Source organism: Lates calcarifer, linkage group LG1 (assembly GCF_001640805.2).
Source record: "Lates calcarifer isolate ASB-BC8 linkage group LG1, TLL_Latcal_v3, whole genome shotgun sequence".
NCBI lineage: Eukaryota > Metazoa > Chordata > Actinopteri > Centropomidae > Lates > Lates calcarifer.
The window spans coordinates 22,917,590-22,937,373 of record NC_066833.1 but is presented as its reverse complement, the minus strand read 5'-3'; the positions used below and the strand labels follow the sequence as shown (position 1 = coordinate 22,937,373).

Sequence of the window (19,784 nt, the reverse complement as noted above, 5' to 3'; positions counted from 1 at the left end):
ATAAATGGGTAGAACCTAATGCTAAGTTTTTGCAAAGCGTTATTTCCCAGAAATAAAGGCTCCATTACTCATTCAAAGAATCCTTTTTTCCATCATAATGTAAGTCCTGACTCATTTCACAACTTGTTAGTCCCAGCGTCTTTTGCTAACCGCTAGTGTTAGGCTGCATACTATATTTAGTTCAAAGTGCTGGTAATGAATCTGTGTCCTGCTAGTTAATGCTGTAAGAGTTTTCCAGGAGCTGGATGGTGTTATCACTGGTCTTTACCTGGTTGGTGATGGTGTTCTGGTGTCCTGCGCTCTGCTGCAGAATGGGTTTCAGTGGAGGAAAGGTTTTAGAGGAGGCTCTGATGGTGTTTGCTTCTCTGAGACTATAAGATACTTCAAACTGGACTGGAGTAAAAATGTCCCTCACGTCTTTCTGTAGGAGGAGGAAACAGGTTGTTATCACTCAGTAACATGTTATTAAGCCCATACTAAAAATATAAAGCAGGTATGTTTTTGTTACCCTTTGGTAAGCCACATGTGTTGTACAAGTGAGATGGCCATGTCGCGCTCTCACGCGCCCCTTTGTGGTATTGGACGACCCATTACCATGGAAATAAAAACGATGGGGGAAGGACGGTTTATGGAGGAGGTCAGAGGTCAAATTATATTGAAGATCTGAAAATATTAAAAATCCAGTCAGACACACTGTTTTCAACCAACCCATGGAGCTATCATTAGTTTTATAAGCTGAAATCTGACAAGGATGGTCGCCACTTTGAAATGAAAAATAATAAATAACCAATCATTTTAATTGATATTAAGAATTTCAGGTCAATTGGATTTGACCTGCAATGTTAAACATGAGCGGGGTTACAGTACCTATGGCTCCTCTGAACTGTCTGGACCTGACACTGAAGCAGACAGTGACATTGAGGCAGACAGTTGGAGTCTTGTGTTCCTGGCACAGCGATACCCCCTGGTCAATCTGTTCAGGCAGAGCCAGAGACGCCTTCACCTGTATCACTGGACGGGTTCTAGAGCAAAGCCAAACAAATCGAGAAAAATTATAACAGCTTAATGACTGAAAACAGTAGATGGATTCTATAATTTACATTATGAAACTCCTTAGAAGCAGAACATATTAATTCCCTGCTTCCTCTGTCATATAATCTCCCTCAAAACCAGGTAAAATAGGGATGTTTTCTCCCTGTGCGCCACCATAAAAGGGGACAAAACTACACCTGGAACATCTCTAGGTCCTGGTTGAACATAAAACTTCAGTGTCTTTTTACCTGAGAACCACGGCCGAATCCGAGAGGAACGCACCGACAGCCACATCTGCAGAGACAGAGAGAGTTCTATCTGGTTTAAAGCGGATCTAATGTGAACATAAAAATTCAATATGGCAGATGTTGTGACAGTTCTAGTTACCCTGGTAGCCATTATCGTCAATGTCGATGCCAGAGCTCAACGACTGGCCGAACATCCTGAGGTCACGACCCAGGGTGGATCCAGAAATTCTCTGAGAACACACATATATACACCATGTTGGAAACAACAGAACTAGTGGTGGGGTGTGTTACTATAATTGTCAGCCTATTACTACTTCTATTACTTTCATTTAGACATCCTCCATACCACTGTTAGCGTATACCTGAGATGGAGTTGGTGAGATGCCCTCTCTCCTGCCATTATAAATGTAGATGGCTCCTTTTAGGTCATCTTCCTGTGGGGCACCAACTGCCACATCTACAAACACACACAGAATATTGCTGTATTTGTGAGGACTCTTGCTGTTTCCATCTACCAACTAAATTCAACTTTTAACCTACAAATTCATTTCCTTCCTTCCAGGCAGCCATTACTTTATGTTGCTTTTTCTATGAGACTTTCAGAGACTTGCAGACTGTTCATATTTAGTGTGCAGACATGAAAGTCATATCAATCTTCTCATCTAACTTAAGGATACAAAGAAAACAAACAGTATGTTTCCCAAATTGCTGCCCATTTCCTTTAGTAATTTACTACTTTACTTAACAAAACTAAAAGGGCACACAGTACAATATTTATCATTGTCACAGTTGTAGTTTAGCATGTTAGTATGCAAACTTATTACAGCTGAGGTTGATGGGGCTTTCATTAGTTTTGGAGGTATTTTAAGTGTAGGATTTATCACCCTGAAACCACAAAATATGTGCCAATCCTTCAAGTCGATGTTGAGTTCACCTGAGTGAAAAGTTTGACCTGCTAGCAGCACTAAATGAAAAGCCAGAGGATCATCAAGGTTATAAGGATTCATTCTCTGGAGATCATGAATATATGTACAAAAATGTATGGAAAATCATGTGTCCAATCAACAGACTCCAGAGAGACTGTCCTCCATAGAACTCGAGGATTAGTATATAAACGTGAGAAAACACCAGCATGCTCCTTTAATATTTAACCTGGGTCCTTTGAAGATGTGAAGGTCTGAAAGTAAATCAGTTTTTTTTTTTCCTGCAAAGAACAAGCTGCTGGAACACACACACACACACACACACACAGCCTTTTATCTAACTGTGGCAGATTAGAAGGCAGGTTCAGGGTTCAGTTAAAGAGCAGCAGAAGTTTGTCATTACAGGTTTAATGATCTTAATAACACACTCACCCCTCACACCACACCAAACACAGAGGGTGAGGGGGTGTATGTGCATGTGTGAGGGCGTTGTTGATGTCATGTCTCTTAGTCATCATTAAGTGGCAGTTACTGCTGGTGTTGGGTGGGTTGTGTGTTATGTAGTATGTGTTTTTGGATGTTTAGTGCAGTGGCAGTCATGCAAGTATTATTGTAATTTTAGCAGTAGTTATATTTGCAATGGTTCTAGCAGCTGTAATAGTCGCAGTAATATTGGTAGCATCAACAGGAAGAGACATGTTTGTATCACTGCGTATACATTACATGTTTTCAATAACATAAAAACTGATCGGTCAAGCTGTGCAGGTGCGATTGTTACCATGGTAACCATCGTCGTCCAGGTCTCCGAGGTCGGCGATTGTCTCTCCAAACCGGGCGGCGTAGGCATTGCTGCCAGTCAGCTGAAACTCCGCCTCCAACAGCATCCCCTGAGACAGAGTCAGTTTGTGAGAAAACGTGTGTCGACATGTCACAGTGACTTAATGAGATCCATTTAGCTGCTTCAGTTTCAATCCGACTGGTGTCCAACCAAAAGTCCAACACTGAGAGAAATTCAGTTTACAAACATGTATGACAAAGAAAAGCATCAAGTCTTCATGTTTTAGAAGCTGGTGCCAGCAAATGCTTTGGTATTTTTCTTAAAAGGGATTAAAATGAAAAGATTATATAGATCATCAAAAGAGTTGCCAATTCATTTTCTTTGTACACTAAATAAACTTAGTATTGGATATTCTATACAATTAGCATCTCTCATTTATATTCATTGTTTTGTATAAGAATATTTTGTGTGTTAGAATGTGTTTTTATGCTCACCTGCCCCTGGTTGATGTACACATGGACTTGTCCCTCCTCCCTGGCGGCACCCGTTGCCATGGGAGCACCGACCAACAGATCTGACAACCCATCAGCATTCAGATCCACTGCACACACACTTGAGCCGAAGTATGATCCCAGCTACACACACAAAGACACACAAGCTAAGCGAGTGCTATGTATTCGACTGTTTTGAATGGAGGATGCTAATGCTAAGTGGCATCTTACCTCTTTTCCGGACACTTCAGAGACGACCCGCAGCATGTTGTCATCTACTGTGAAGATGAAGACCTGTACATCATCCACACACACACACACACACACACACACACACACACACACACTTACTAATCTCAATCTTGACAATTACATAACACAACACAAGATATCAACTCAAACTCAGTAACAACTTTTATCAAAACCATAAAAAGGAAGTGAACGGTCTTGACGCAGCATAGCTGTCTACAAGTGGTCCAGGAGTCAAAACAGATGTTCAGCACAGACGTTTAGTTAACAGTCACACAGGGAAACAGCTCCTACCTTGCCCCTCTGGTTGTATTGTGGAGCTCCTCCCACCACCTCCACAGTAGCAGGACTCAGGAAGTGACCAGCCCCAACAGAGTAACCTGAACAGCAGCAGGACACAGTGCATATTCAGTACATTTACTCAAGGACTGAAATGAAGCAAAATTTTAAGGTACTTCACTTGATTATTTCCACTCTATCCTACTTTCAACATACCCCAGTGCAGTTCAGAGGGGAATACTGAACTTTTTATGCCACTACATTTGTTTGACAGCTGTAGTTACAAGTTACTTTTCAGCTGAAGAGTTTAAATCAAAAACATATGTGGCCCCTTAACAAAAAAGCTGATTCTAGTACAAGCTCCTCATCACACTCACACATTCAGATGTCTATGAGCTGCTTAAACTTCTCAGATGGTTTCATTTACGTAATATTTGTTGCGGAAACTTGCAAAATTATTTCCTATTTCGCAAAAAAACAAAGGAGTGAAAACAGATTTGGTTAACAGAACTTTGTTCTTATTTATTTCCTCTCCCATTGATCATCTCATGACCCCTCAGATTTATCTTGTGAGCATTTGGAGTGGCCTTTCCCTGGGTTGGGAACCATTAGAATAAACAAACTAAATATTTATAAACTAGTTAAAATATGAATAAAGCTCCAGCTCAACTAGCTCCAACAGTAAAATGCTGCATCAGCAATAATGATTTGATAATGTCATATTTAATAATATTTCAATCACATGAAACATTTTACTTTGAGCATTCAAATGAAAATACTTCTGTTGTTCTACTTGGTGCTGGTGCCTCTACTCAAGTAAAGGATCGGAGTACGTCTTCTGCCACTGGTGGCTTTTGGCTGTCAGCATAAAGTCTCCTCCACAGAAGAACAGGCCTTTTGGTCGACTTTAAAACTTAAAGCCTTCTTCACAGCTAAAAATTTGACATGACAATGAGCGTCATGCAAGAACATTTTCATTCATTTCATTTATGCTTAGCCAAGCTAACCTGCTGCTAACTGTAGCTTCACATTTACTGCACAGACATGAAAGTGGTATAAATCTTTTCATCTAACCCTTGGCAAACCAGTGAATACGTGTATTTCCCGGAATGAAGAGCTATTTCTTTAATGTGGCAACACAAATGAATAAATCTGCATCCTTATCTTCTTTCATCTGCATTATGACGACTGCTGAGAACACTGTTTACAGTGATTTTATTCAGTACATTGAACTGGAAATTGCAAAGTATGGGTGTGGGTTACTTGGTTCTTGGTTTGAGATTAGGGTTAGGGTTTGACATGCTGTGGTTACAGTTAGGGCTGAGGAAAGTTTTTTTTCAGGAAATGAATGTAGGTCTGTGTAATGACCGAACAGTGTGTGGGTATAAGAGAAAGTCAACAAACCCTACCACAGCTTTCAAATGTGTTGAGCACCAAAGCCATTACTTTTTGATTTGTGTTGATCAGTGAGTAGAACCGCTACACACACACACACACACACATGCAGAGCCTCCACCTCCATGATAACTAAACTGCCAACATTTTGTAGCCTGAGCTGCTGTTACTGTGCTCATCAGTCTTATTATCATTACTATTATCAGCTTTTATGTGATTTTTGTGACATGGTGAGAATCTAAGACATTTTCTATCAGCAGATTTAGAAAGATGAAAACATCTTGAGCTAACAACATCACACCTTTCTGCTCAGCTTCCTGTGTAAGAGTACAAATACTGAAAGGTGATGGTTTCATGGCAATTCAGTAAATACCCAGTTTATCTGTTGAGGAAAAAAATGCTTCCTGGCATCAGTTTTCATATGCAGGGTTTCTGCAGTTAAATTTAAGACTTTTTAAGACCACATGCAATACAGTGGGGTAATAAAATCTGGAATTATCTGTTTATATCTCATTATTTTAGTATTTCACAGCACTATACAACAATTCCTGAAGACATAATTAATTAAAAGTATGCAGCCTGTACCCATAGCAGCAGAAAATGGAAACTCACTTGCCCATTAGACAAAGAGCTTCCCAGCTACTATAAGACTTGTTTAATACCTTCTAAAGCCGGTTCTGAGGACATTCAATTTAGTTCTTTTAAAGAGAACATGTTCAAGACAAAGAGTCAGGCAGGAGAAATAACAGTGTAGTGGGATGAAAATATACAGCTGCAGCTGTGGCAGTTATTCCCCACAAAGGCAGAACTTAAACTGAAACTGAGATAAATAACACGTGCAGAGTAAGAGACACTGTGTTCTCTTTCTTCTGTCCTCTTTCTGCACCATCACCAAAACTCTTCAAGCTGCAGTGTTGTTGATATCGGAGTTGTTTAACTATATGATGTTGCAGTAATCATGTAGAGCTGAGCTATAAGAGACCGTGTTCATTAAAGGCATGCTGGCACAGCACAAATGGTTTTTCACAGCACACAGCATGACATAGTAAAAGATATTCACTTTGGTGATATCTTCATTTAAGCAGCTCACTGTGGATATTTCTTACTGGAAGGGGAGAAATCTCATAACTGACAAAAAAACAACTGGCTCATGCAACATAGTTAAAACTGAGCTCTATCAAACCCTGTCCACACAGGCCCCACATCAGCAGTGTAGCAGCAGCACAGGAAGCATTTATCACATTTATCACAGCACTCTGGCAGCGTTCAGCTGCTGCTGTATGAACTCACAGGTACAATGTTTATAACGCTGTTAGAAACAATAGCAACAGTGGTAGCATGTGTATTATTTACCCAGGAAATGGTTGTGTTTTGGTGGCAGTGGTTCAACTATACAGTATCAGCAGTACTTGTATGTAGCTATAGTATAGTAGCAGCACCAGCAGTGGCTACAGTCAGTGTAAGGACAGATACAGTGGTGTGCATGGTTGTAGTGACAGGTGTATCATCTACCCAGGTAGCTCCCAAAGCTGACCGCTCCACTAGCGTCATCATCGAGGTACACTGACATCCCTCGACTGGACGTGTTGAAGACCAGAACTGAACCCGTCCAATAAGACGTCCCTGGAGCCCCCATGATGATCAGATCCTGAGAGAGAGAGGCAGATTTCAAGAGTCTCTATGATACAATATGACCTATCATGTCTGTTTAAGCTCAATTACATGTTTATTATACATGTGACATATCAAAAAATCATAGTTTCTGTAAACACAGGAACCAGACAGGTCTTTTTCTCTTTTCTAAAATGGTGAAATTTATAAATTTCAACTGCATTACTAGGGATAAGAAAAGAGCAGATGGCTTCTTTGGGCTCCAACTTTTAAAAACATCATGTACTTCTACGACACTACGACAGCAGTGATGGATCATGTTCATGCATGCCTGCATGTTTCTGACCTCTGTCAAGAAATTGGAAATGCCGGCTTGACACGACCCATAATCCTCACCAAACTTCCTCTGGTGGTCTGCAAGAAACAGAGACAGACAAGGACAAACAGACATGTTTAGGGGTGAGGGTGAACAAACAAATATGAAGATAAAACCCTGAACGATTTCCTCCTGCAGCTAAACAGCTGCTGCTTTCACACACACATGAAAGAAGTAGGGAGCAGACATAATCTAAACGTCCTCGCCATCCAAAAGTGTCGGCATCAAACTGCAGAGAGGCCTCTGTTTTTATATACATATATATATATATATATATATATATATACACACATACATACATACATCACAAATGGTTTTTCACAGCACACAGCATGACATAGTAAAAGATATTTACTTTGGTGAGGATATTTACTTTCGTCATATATATATATATATATATATATATATATATATATATATATATATATATATATATATGCATGTATATATGCATGTATAAAACTGGCCAAAAAAATCACTTCCTTTCAGATATGGTGTGTGTGTACCTCTGTAGCAAGGAATGATAGGTTGGCCATGTCTCAGGTCGTTGCCATAGCGATAACAGACTCCGTTCGGCAGCTTGTTGTTCTGATTGTCTTTCTTTGAGTAGAAGACGTTCTTCCAGCGGTGACCACATGCCTGAACACACACACACACACACACACACACACACACACACACACACACACACACACAGAGAGGCATGCAACACACAAACAACATGTGACATGGACTCATTACTGTCAATAACACAATCACAAGTTAGCAGCAGGGTGTTGTTATTCCCGTGACACTATGAGACTCTGTGTCTGTGTGTGTTGAATGTTATCAGCTCTGTTGTGCATTTATTTGTCTATTCTGCGTAATAGAGACAATCACATTGAGGAGAGGGTGCTGTTAATAGTTCTTCCCCAGTGACTAAATTTAAATACTTGTGACATGTAAAATTTTTACATCGCCCCTGATGCCTTTGGGGTTTTCAGACATAGCTCTCTGTTATGTAAAGGCTCCACTAATGGCTTTTTTTCGAAAGACAGGACCAGTATGAACAGTGCTACAAATATGCTGTGTCACTGCTGGAGTTGTTAAGTATTAATATAAAGGAATAACAGTTCTCAGTTCTCTCACAGGCTTCATCACTGATGGATTTACAAACTCGCTTTTCTACTGAATGACTCTTTTCTCTTTGGCTTATTTAAATATTTCTTTTGCAACAAATTCTCATTATTTGCCTGAGGAAATATAAACAATACTGATGCTGCAGCTATTTTGAATCATTTCCCCTTTTTTTAAAATAAGGGAATAAACTATTTTTAGGCACATTTTTTTGTACACAACAGAAAGGGCTGAAATCTATTTTTCTTATTTGTCTTCCTTTCTGTCAATATCATGAATATGAATGAGAAGCAGTGCAAGCTGAGCAGTAACAGTTCATCTGTGGTATCTCTGTCACCCTGATCTGTGATACACTTCAGTGATGTGTGTGTGTGTGTTTGTGTGTGTGAGAGAGAGATACGGAGAAAAGTGTGTGTGTTACCAGGATGTGCCCCCCATTGTCTCCAGGTTGTCTGGACAGACTGACTCCAAGCCACTGGTGATCACTCTCTGCTTCACACGTCTTCCCACAGCTGTGCACATCTACACACACACAAACACACAAATTAATTCAACTGTTTTTCACATGCAGCCCTCACAGGTGATTCAGTGATTCTTACACAGTACTCAGCTGAGTCCCCATGAATATGTTTCATGAGTGAGACAGGACTTTTGTCTCCAGGATAAGAAAATACCAACGTTATCAGAGCACTGACTGACAACAGCACTTATTCCAATAAACTTATGGGGGTTTGTTGTGTGGACAAAAACTTTCATATGATCCAAGAAGTCCAGTCTGAGTAATAGATTCATGAGTTTAAAAGCTCATTAAATGGCAAAGATGACTCTGGCAAAGTCTGTCCTCAGGAGTCCATTTTGACTAATGTAAGCCAGGCTTCCATCCTGGAAGAAAACATTTGAACATTTCATATATCCGTCCATTACTGTTACACAAATATTAGGTGCTGGAGGTGCTACTTCTCAGGTTGGATGCCATTAATTATGTCATCTATTTATTTATTTATTTGTGGTGTTTCCACAGGTTACTTGTGTGCAAACCGAAAGTGCAGAACTGTGACAGGATTTAACACCTCTGGAGGGTTATCATGGTGGCAATCATTTTATATTTTTCGTCATGACATTTGCAACTGAAATATAGCATTTGTGTTACAAAGTAATCTACCAAGATTGTGCACTTGCATGTATGTGATTGGCCAATGCATCATCTCACCAGACAACATTACACTGCATTACATTTTTACCACACGACCCTGCACTTATTGGCTCCATTTGTGTGAATGACAGTAAGGAGGCAGCGTTTCTTCATGCAGGACTTAAGTCAGTCTGAGTGTGACCTTAAGTCTTCCAAATGTTGGAGGAAAGATTTTAAAAACTAAGAAACACACACAGACAGAAACACACCAGCATGCATGGGATGGCAGTGCCGGGACTCAGCACTGATGTTGCAGCGGTAAATGACTCCTGGAGATTGAACCAATGGATTGGAGGATGAGTTTGCTACTGGAGCTCCAACCACCAACCTGAGGGAGAAAGAGAAAGAGAGGGAGAAAGAAAGAAAGAAAGAAAGAAAGAAGAAAGAAGGAAGGAAGGAAGGAAAGAAAGAAAGAGAGAGAGAGAGTGAGTTAGACAGGATCTGTCTGCTCAGTGTCTGAATGGCATCTGTGTGTGAAGCATCAAAGAGCTTCTGTTACTGACAAGAGCTTGGTAATTAGCATGCGTACACACACACAAACACAAACACACACACACACACACACACAGTACTTTCATTTCATTTTGGTAGCTAATAAAGTATCACAATGATAATTAAAAGAACACCCATAATGAAGGATCAACGAGCAAATCAAAAAAGGTTCATTAGTAGATCAATGCAGGATCGACAGCAGATAAAGAGCAGATCAATAGCAGAAGAATATGGGCTCAATACAGGATCAGTCATAGATCAATAAGGGATTAATGGGAGATCACTGGAGGTTCAATTAAGGATGAACAGAAGATCAATAAAAGATCAATCACAGATCAATATCAGATGAACAGTAAAGATCCATACCAGCTTTGAGTCTTGTGGCGATGCAGCAAGACAGAGTATCCAAACATGGAGGAGGGGGGACCACTGAACTCCAGACTGTGGTCCTGATCCAGATTGTATCCGGCTGCAGGACAGACCAGCACCAGGACCTGAACCAGGACCAGACTGCAGCGCGCACACATTCTGACCACTGAGGGATACATGACTGACGACAACCTGCAGGAAACCAGAGAGCAACAATCAAAACTTTAAATCCAGAAAAGTATCAACGAGAACCATCAGCTGCTGTTTCTATCTCCATCTTTACAAACTCAAACTCACGTAATTAATCAGAAAATAACTGAACAACATTTGCAGATTGATTCATCTACAAGGGGCGATTGATCATTTTATGTCCTTATGAGATGAGCCAAACAGCTCTCTTTGCATGCATACTCTTGATTCTGCGGAAAGTTTGAAGTTGTGTTGAAGTTTTGTTGTTTTTCAGTTTTAGGTCATTAAAAACTGCAAGTCAGCTCTGTCTGAGAAAACGGACAACATTGTACAGTTATCAGCTAAATGTTGATCTGAACTTGTCCATCTGCCTGCCCTGTTCATCTGATGTAGCCGCTCAGACTACTACCTCTTCTCCATGATGAAGAGGGAGCTGATTGGTCACCATTTTAACAGTGAGGATGACATCATCGCTGCTGTGACCATTTTCTCAGACAGAGCTGACTGTCAATTTTCAGTTAGCCAAAACCAAAGCACCACAAAGTAACTAACTTATTTAACTTTCTGTACATAAGAGCCTTTTAAATCTTCCACCTTAGGACACAAACTTACCAATCACTCCCAAACAGTTTAAACCAGACTTATGCTGCAACAAACCATTACTGATTCATCTCATTTAGCCTATGACACACCAGATAATTGACAAAGAACTGAGAGTAACATCTTAAAATGTCGTTTTGTTTGACCAAAAGCTGGGGGGAAAAAAAACAAAACAAATGTTCAGTTTACAGTATAACAAGGAAAATCAGCCAAATCTTCCATTGTTAGATGCTGAAATCTGTAAATGTTTGGCTTTTTTCTCTATGTTTTTAAAACGATTAAAAGGATTTATCGATTAACAGAATAGTTGTTGGTGTTTCATCTCCACTCTGATGTGAAATCAAACAGGAACACGCTGACTGAGAATACATTTTGCCCATGTTATTAGGTTCGGCCCGGTAAATAAATAAAAATAAAAGAGTTTTAATTAGTAAAAGTCCGATAGCATGAGGTTTACTTGAAAATTTTACATTGTGAATATGATGATTTCTCTCATTTTCATCAGTTAATTTACGGATTTATTCCGATTAATCGATAAATGTGTCTGTCTTTAAAATGTTTACAAATACATCAAACATCTTTCTAACACTACAAAGAAGGACGACGAGAAAAAGGAAATATTTAGTGTTTTTATGACTGAAAACTTTTCACTCACTAACTTATTAACCTGGGCTTTAACCAACGTTAGGTAGAGTATACGGTACCGTTCAGACAGCAGCTATCCCGTTTCAGAAGTGACCGTTAAATCCTCCTTGCTCCCGGTGTGACTCGGTCCTGAAACCTCCTGTTGCTCCTCCTCGGTCCGTTAACGGTCCCACGCGTGGACCGCCTGTCCGTCAGCTCGAGGCAACAGCGCACGAGGCACCGGGATGGATTCTCTGACAGACAAAAAAAAGTGATTTAAGTGACAATGGAGGAAACCGGAGAGAAAAACGAGTAAAAACTAAACTTTATCTGACTTTCAGATTAAGTCAATGGAACTGAGAAGTGAGCGCGCGAGGACCCTGCCTCCCTCTTTGTGCGTGTGTAACGGTGTTTCCTTTCCACCCTCTCAACGTCCGCCTAAACTAAGCGCGCGAGAGTGCGCACACGGCTCCGTGTGTGTGTGTGTGTGTGTGTGTGTGTGTGCGCGCGCACGTGTTCAGGGTGTTTCCTCCTCAGTTATCATCACAGTATGAATGGAGGCTGTGGCTGTAATCTGATTTCACTGTCTGAGCCCTGAGACACACAAATACTCAACAACTGCACTCACTGAGCACTTTATTAAGAACACTACACTAACACTGGGTTGTTTCTGGCTTTGTTCTGGATTCGACCAGTGTTTGAAACTTTCCTTTGAAATTCTGATCCATGTTGATATGACTGCTTTTCACAATTTCTGGTGACAGGGGAGGTCACTGAAGTTCATTGAACTCACTGTCATGTTCACAAAACCAATCTGAGACGATTTTTGCTTTGTGACATGGAGCGCTATCACACTTGAAGTAGCTATTAGAAGATTGTGAACTCTTTCCATAAAGGGACCAACATTGTCAGCAACAATACTCAGACAGGCTGTGGCATTCAAACCAGACTGATTATTGATATTATGTATTAAGGGCCCAAGGTGTGCAGAGAAAACATTACCCACACCATTACACCACTACCACCATCCTGGACTGTTGACACAAGGCAGGTTGGGTCCATGGATTCAGCCAGATTCTGACGCTACCATCTGCTGCCTCAGCAGAAATCGAGATTAAATCAGACCATGCTACGTGTTACCAGTCTTCAACTGTCCACTGAGCCCATGCCCACTGGAGCCTCGTTCTCAGCTGACAGGAGTGGAACCTGGCTAAATGCTGCACATTGTAACAATGACTTTACAGTAATTCACCTGTGCACTGTCCCTCACGTTCTCATTTTTACTCTGTATTATGATGCTTGTATACTTTTTACATCTAAAATTATTATATCATCCCACTATACGTTTTATGATTATTCACACTGAAATCTGCTTTATTCAAAGTAAAGTTCTACATAATTACTGCATAGTGTGTATGGATTGCTACACAACCTAACAAAGTACATTTACTCATGTAGGACTACTGTACTTAAGTACAATTTTGAGGTACCAGTACTTGCATTTTTGCTTATTTATACTTCAGATGCAAATATCCTACTTTTTAAACTTTAGTTACTTTGCAGATTCAGATTAATAATATAATAATACAAATCATTTATTATGTATCATTACAATACAATTAAAATAATAATTGATTAGAGGAAAGTCATGAGCATATACAGCAATATATGAAATGTGTATTTTGAATACAATATTACTAAACTGTGATATTGCTAAGTTTTTTTTAAAGTGTTCTCAAAGTTCATATATACATCCAAAGAAGTTTAGGAGTGTAATTCCAGTATCAGACTTTGACCACAGTGTAAATTCACAGCTGTCATGTGGTCTACAATGCTGTTCAGCTGAAGCCACACTTAGTGACAGTATACTTTTAAGTATGATTAAGGCAGTATTCAGTGCAACACTGACAAAACTGTTGAAATCTGTGAGGCAGATTTCAGACTGAAAACAGCACCATGTTATGATCAGGATGTGTCTGAAATCACTCCCTCGTTCACTCGTTCATAATCTATAAATCTTACGAATCACTGTCATGTTGCATCATCACTGTTGGATGAAAAATATATTGTGCATGTGTGATGGATTGGGTTTGTACTGAGATTGACCAAATAGTTGGTGATATTTTATTTCAGACCAAAGTGGTGGTGGGGGGGTTTGTTTCAGGTACCACTGAGGAATCCAGTTTGAACAACTGTGTCTAAGCTAAAATGGAGATCATGTTATACATTTTCTAAACATCAGCATGTTAGTGTTGGCATTGTGAGCATGTTAACACTCATATCTTATCTTTACATCAGAATAAGTCATGTTTCTGTCTTGAGGACAGGAAAATGATTGTACAGTAAACCATCATGTCTGTGCTGGATTACAGAGACATCCTTTATTCTCATGCTGCTCCCTCCACCTCAAACAACACAACTTGATGTGTTTCAGTACATCAGTACAGGGAGACAAATATCATACTCATCACTGAATGAATCACAGAGGATTTTAAAACTAAAGCTGGGGTATGACTGATTTTGAAATTAGACTGCATCAAGCACACATGGAGAAACACAGATGCTCTTCTCTCTAATCTCAAATACAAACACACTACAAGGTTTGACAAATAATGGTGCATCACACACTATTATAATTATGATCAATGTGTCAGAGAGCATGTAAACAAAATGGAGACCAAGGCATCAAAAAACTCCACAAAAAGCTGAACTGTAAGAGGAGATGAGAAACTCTTCTATAATCGTCTTTAATCAGTTGATCGACCAACTGTTGTAATACTGCTGTAAATATTCACTAAAAATAAATTCTACAGTTGAACTACTTTGTGTGATTCAAACGGTTTCAATCCAGTGTGACTGGACTCAGTAAACAATGACTTTATAAGTAGTTTTAACTGTGTACAGCTGGTGTTAACTGTGTTTAGTCAAACTCCAGGGGAAGAATATTTGTCCTGAAAGAGTCACTGAAGAACTCAAACCAGACCTTCATCCAGCTATCAGTAAATAAACCAGAGAGAGAGAACGAAGAAAAGAAAAAGGGGACAGAACAGTTTCAATGCTCTTGAACAAACAGCTTTTATAAAACCTGCTTAAAATTAAGAGTAGGTCCTGTTTGAGAAGGAAAACTGTATGTCACTGTGTAATCCCCACATCAGCTATCAGTCTGGTTTTATCCATTTTGATAAAAATAGTCCCAGACAGAAAGACAGTTGTTGAACCGGCAGACTGTTTGGGTAAATGTCGGACAGGAACTCTGCACTACCCGTACACATACACATTCACTGGGTGTTTGTTGGTATTTCCTGTTACTGACCCTGCAGTTATTATGCTGGAATCTGACCAGCTACTGTTCCCACTCTCCCACACACTCGGAGTGTCCTTATATTGTTTGAAAAAAGCATGATGCAAAGCAGAGACGTGTTTCCTCCTCTGGGTCAGTTATCGTCTAATATAAGAACACCTGGTTATCCATTTTGTCTTTTACACTGCATCATGTCCACTGACAAGATGAGCAAGGACATGAAGGAGACACCAAACTGTTTATATCCAGAGTATTTCTCTTGCTACAGCTCCATGCACACTGCTTCAACGTGGAGAAATTAAAGCCTTACAGACCCTGCTGTGTGTCGGTTGCTATGCTATGATTGGACAATTACAGTTTGAATGGTCAGCTAACAAACGTCGTTAACAAACAGCTTTTATGAGCTGCCATCACATGATTGGCCCACTTATGACAAGGGTAATAAAAATTTTCAATGGGAACATGTTAGTTGTTTAACCCAGCTGAGACTCAGCAGAGTCACCAGACTGTCTGTCCCGGGCCTGTCCAGGTGATGGATGTGGTAACTGACTGACACATGTTTTCCCCTCAGGGTTTACTGTAGCTATGTGAACTCACTGCTCAGACCTACAAACCAGTACGACATCAACTCGACTGCTGCTGATACCAGCCCCCTTTTATACATCCCGTTGAAGGTGGGACCGTGTGATGGTGGGGCCGTTATTCCGCTTTCGTCTTTTTGTGTAAAAGGTACTGAAGTGGAATGGGTGGTATTGTTATTCCACCTTTAAGGCGGCAGCGGAGGTAGTCACAGAGCCAAATCAATGGCTGTGTAAAAGGGAGAGCTGGCACGGTGGGACAGACACCGACTGATCTGCCGTGTTATTCCAGAATGCCGGCACACTCACTGCCCTCACCACTGTACGCTGAGGAATGCCAGAGAGACCACTTTTGAATCAAATAGTAGACAGTATACTCAATGCTTGTTAGCCTGTGGATTTTACTCCTGGTTCCTGCTGTCTGTTTTGCATGTTAATTCAAATATTGTCATCATATTCAGGGTTGTTTTTTTCTGTGACTGGTATAATAGAACATACAAAGTGGGTTGAGTTTTGTTTTACTGTAAAAAAAAAAAAAAAAAAAAAGACATCTAGCATCAAAACTGTGGCGTGAAAGCTACACAACACACAACACTCTAAATACTTGAAACATTTAGAGGTTCCGTCTAGGTCAACACTGAAGGAACACTCAAACATCCCAGGACTGCTGCCACTAATAGCTTCCCTTAAGCTGTGTGATCGGACCACTGAGGTCACTGTGAACCTCCACTCAGCCAGCAATTAGGAGGTCAGAGGTCTCAGCGGACAGTAGATGGACAAGGAAGACAACGAGGACAGAAGATGTGAAGCAGATAAACCAAAGACAAAGTGCTGCCATGAAAGAGGCCAATAACAACAGTCGAAACAGAACAACCAGTGTGAGCAGTTAGTCTCTCTGTTACATACATAGAAACCAGCAGGCGTGTCCTCACTCATACAGTCATGTGCAAACTGTATGTGCGCGAACTCGCTGACAGCAAACAGCTCTGACACTTCCTCTGTTCTCTTTCATTTCCCTCCCCCTCTCTCTCACAGTCCTGAGTACACATCTAGAACGCACCAGTTAGACTAAGTCCAGACTAAAACAGCATTTTTCTCCCCAGAATCAGAGCTTTCCCAAAAAGATGATGTAAGCTGCCTTGTGAGGGTTGGGGGCTGTGTATCAGCAAAGTTAAGAGGACAACTATCATCCCCAACTTCCTCTGTTACAACTTATTGTAAATGTCTATATCTGGTCACACAGCTGTTATCATTAACGTGTTAAATTATGTATGTTGATTTTGTCAAACGATGTTATGATTGTAAAGTAATGCTTTGGTCAGCGGGGGCGGCTGGTCAGGCTTCTTACTACATGTTGGCTGCGTTTATGTTATTTAGCCCACCTTTGCTGATATAAATGGGGTGAACAAAATAATAGGAACGCCCGTCACTATTACGTGATACAATTCGGCACTATCGCAAAGCTGTTGAATCATCACCTCCTCAAACTATAAAAATATGAAAACAATATTAGACAACAAATTCAGTTAAAGTGGTTACAAATCAGGAAATTACAAGATTCCATAAACAAGGGTTAGAGCAGTAAAAAAAAAATAAAATAAAAAATAAAAAAGTAAAGTAACAAGGAAACTGTATTCACTTAAGTGCTGACTAACTGTCAAATTACTGATGTTGTGCTTCATGCCAGGAACAAACAATGAATCATCAATGAAAGATCAACATTAAGTTCCCATAATAAACATTGCACAGTAATTAATGTGGTAAACATTACATTGCAGTGAGTATCAGTGTAACTGCGGTCTTCCACAGAAAGCAGATTATAGATTGTTTGTAGCCAGCAGTTTAGTAAATGTTAGTAGACGGTAAGTTCAGTCCAGGTGAGTTTTGTTAGTCAAACAGTTGCTGGTGTATTAAAGCAATCAAATTTTAATTCACGTTCCACTTACAACTGATTACAAATGTAAAACAAAACCAAATCAGAAATAAAAAGGCATCAGGTTGACGGCTATTATCACAAAACAATCACGTGACTTTCAACCATCAACAAAAACAACAAACAGCAGGTCTGTAACTGTTTTCCCTGATAACGTGTTATCTGTGGTATGTTAATGACCTGGTGATCCCTGCTGTGTCTGTATCAGCTGATCACAGATCAGTCTGATCAGATCCAGATACAGGGCCTTGATCTCAGAGTGGTGGTTATGTATGCGTGTGAGGAGGAGGAGGAGGAGGAGGAGGAGGCTGTGTGGGGTCAAGAGGAGATATGGAGGAGGTGGGCAGGGCTGCTGACATTACTGAAAATGGAAGGAAATGACTGTTATTCCTCTGCATACACACACATGCAATGAACTATTGACCACATCTGACACAAGCACATTTTTCACATTTCTCTTCTTGAGCCTGTGAATTAAAAGTTTTCCACACCGTGCCACAAACACTGAAAATACCTGTTTCTGAATGGCTGATAATTGTCTGTTTAAGGCTTGTCCACTCAAAGTGGCGAGTCTATGGGCTCGATGATTTAATGACAACACGCAGAGCTAGTTGGTGAGCTACTTGGTCATTAACAGGGCAATATGTTCACACAGTTTTTTCAAGACATGTGTTTTAACCATAACTGTCTGTGAACCATTCCTCTTTTGTGGATCAGTTCTGACAGAGGAACTTAAATGAAAGAGGATGATGCAACATGGGTAGCTCAAAAGGTCAACACATTCGAGATGACTTGCTTATTTGTATGCAAAAGTTTGCCTAAGCTGAAGTCGAGAGTTAGATCAGTGGTAGTCAGTGGCCTGAAAAAGGGGAAACAGCTTTTCTGGCTCAGTAAAAAGCAAACAAAATTCACCTCAACCAAATATGGGAGTCATATCAATCTTCTAATGTAACTAAAGCAAATAAGTCTATTTCCCTGAATATTTAAACATTGCTTTAAATACCGACGTGATTGAGCTAATCAGTTTATTCTGAATAAGCAAGTGGAAAAATGGCCATTCTGCTGTTAACTTACTGACATTGTTATTATTAGTTATCGAAACAAAATATGACTCAAGTTTTAACAAAATTGAATTATCCTAAAAGTCCAAGGACTACCGTGAATGAGTTTGGCTAATTTGGTCATGCTCTCTTCAGTTATGCTCATGTGTTACCGTTTAAAATATTTCTTTACAACGATATCCTCAGTGTTACTACAGGATAATGTAATGATCTTATAAGTTTCTGTTATGGCCATGGGTTTTACTCAACTCAGTTTTGTTTCTTAGAAATTATGTTTCGTCTGTCAATGTGGCAAATGGCTGCAGTTCTACAAAACCCAGTAGCCTTGGCTTCCATTGCCATGGAGAAGAGGCCGGTCAGAGGGGCAATAGTGAATTCAAAACACTTCGTCACCTGCTGAATTCATCCAAAATTGATTCATAAACCAGAAATGAACTGAATTAAACGGCAAATCTGTTTTCTCAGAAAGCTCTGTGGTAGGATGTTTCTTGCTAAAATGCACCTTGGGAGTTGTAGTTAACTTCTCCATTGAAGTTTGCACCTTCGACATATTTTCTAACACAGTTGTTGATCTTTTGTCCTGATGACTCAACCGAGAAAGTTTCATGTCGAGTTCCTAAAAATGTTATTTATGGTCCTCAGTTTTACCTCTGTACATCAAGTCGGCTCCTAGCAATGGTGGTAAACAGACGCACTTTGCCACAGAGAAAACAGTCTTATTTTAAACATGAACAGCACTGAGAAGCTCTGTGTTTTTACAGCCTTATATGGACATGTTCCTGTGGCTGAGGTCACTAACAGTTAGCCATGACATCCTTCTCGCTCTCTCTCTCACACACACACACACACACACACACACAGAGAGGGAGAGAGGGAGAGGGAGGGAGGGAGAGAGAGAGAGAGAGAGAGAGAGAGAGAGAGATGGATGTAGGTCAGTAATATAAACT

The 19,784-nt window shown here is 40.1% G+C and overlaps 1 protein-coding gene across 1 annotated transcript in view; it reads right to left on the bottom strand.

Annotated features, from left to right (window-relative positions):
- Positions 1 to 19,784, bottom strand: part of itga4 (integrin alpha 4) — a 43,958-nt gene that overhangs the window by 10,136 nt on the left and 14,038 nt on the right. The window contains 17 exon segments of the mRNA XM_018702715.2: positions 269 to 421; positions 509 to 663; positions 868 to 1,022; positions 1,281 to 1,326; positions 1,420 to 1,510; positions 1,643 to 1,737; positions 2,982 to 3,090; positions 3,476 to 3,616; positions 3,704 to 3,766; positions 4,016 to 4,101; positions 6,908 to 7,043; positions 7,353 to 7,420; positions 7,889 to 8,021; positions 8,920 to 9,020; positions 9,900 to 10,018; positions 10,549 to 10,743; positions 12,045 to 12,218. Coding sequence (XP_018558231.1) covers positions 269 to 421; positions 509 to 663; positions 868 to 1,022; positions 1,281 to 1,326; positions 1,420 to 1,510; positions 1,643 to 1,737; positions 2,982 to 3,090; positions 3,476 to 3,616; positions 3,704 to 3,766; positions 4,016 to 4,101; positions 6,908 to 7,043; positions 7,353 to 7,420; positions 7,889 to 8,021; positions 8,920 to 9,020; positions 9,900 to 10,018; positions 10,549 to 10,730 — 1,833 coding nt within the window. The 5' untranslated portion in view covers positions 10,731 to 10,743; positions 12,045 to 12,218.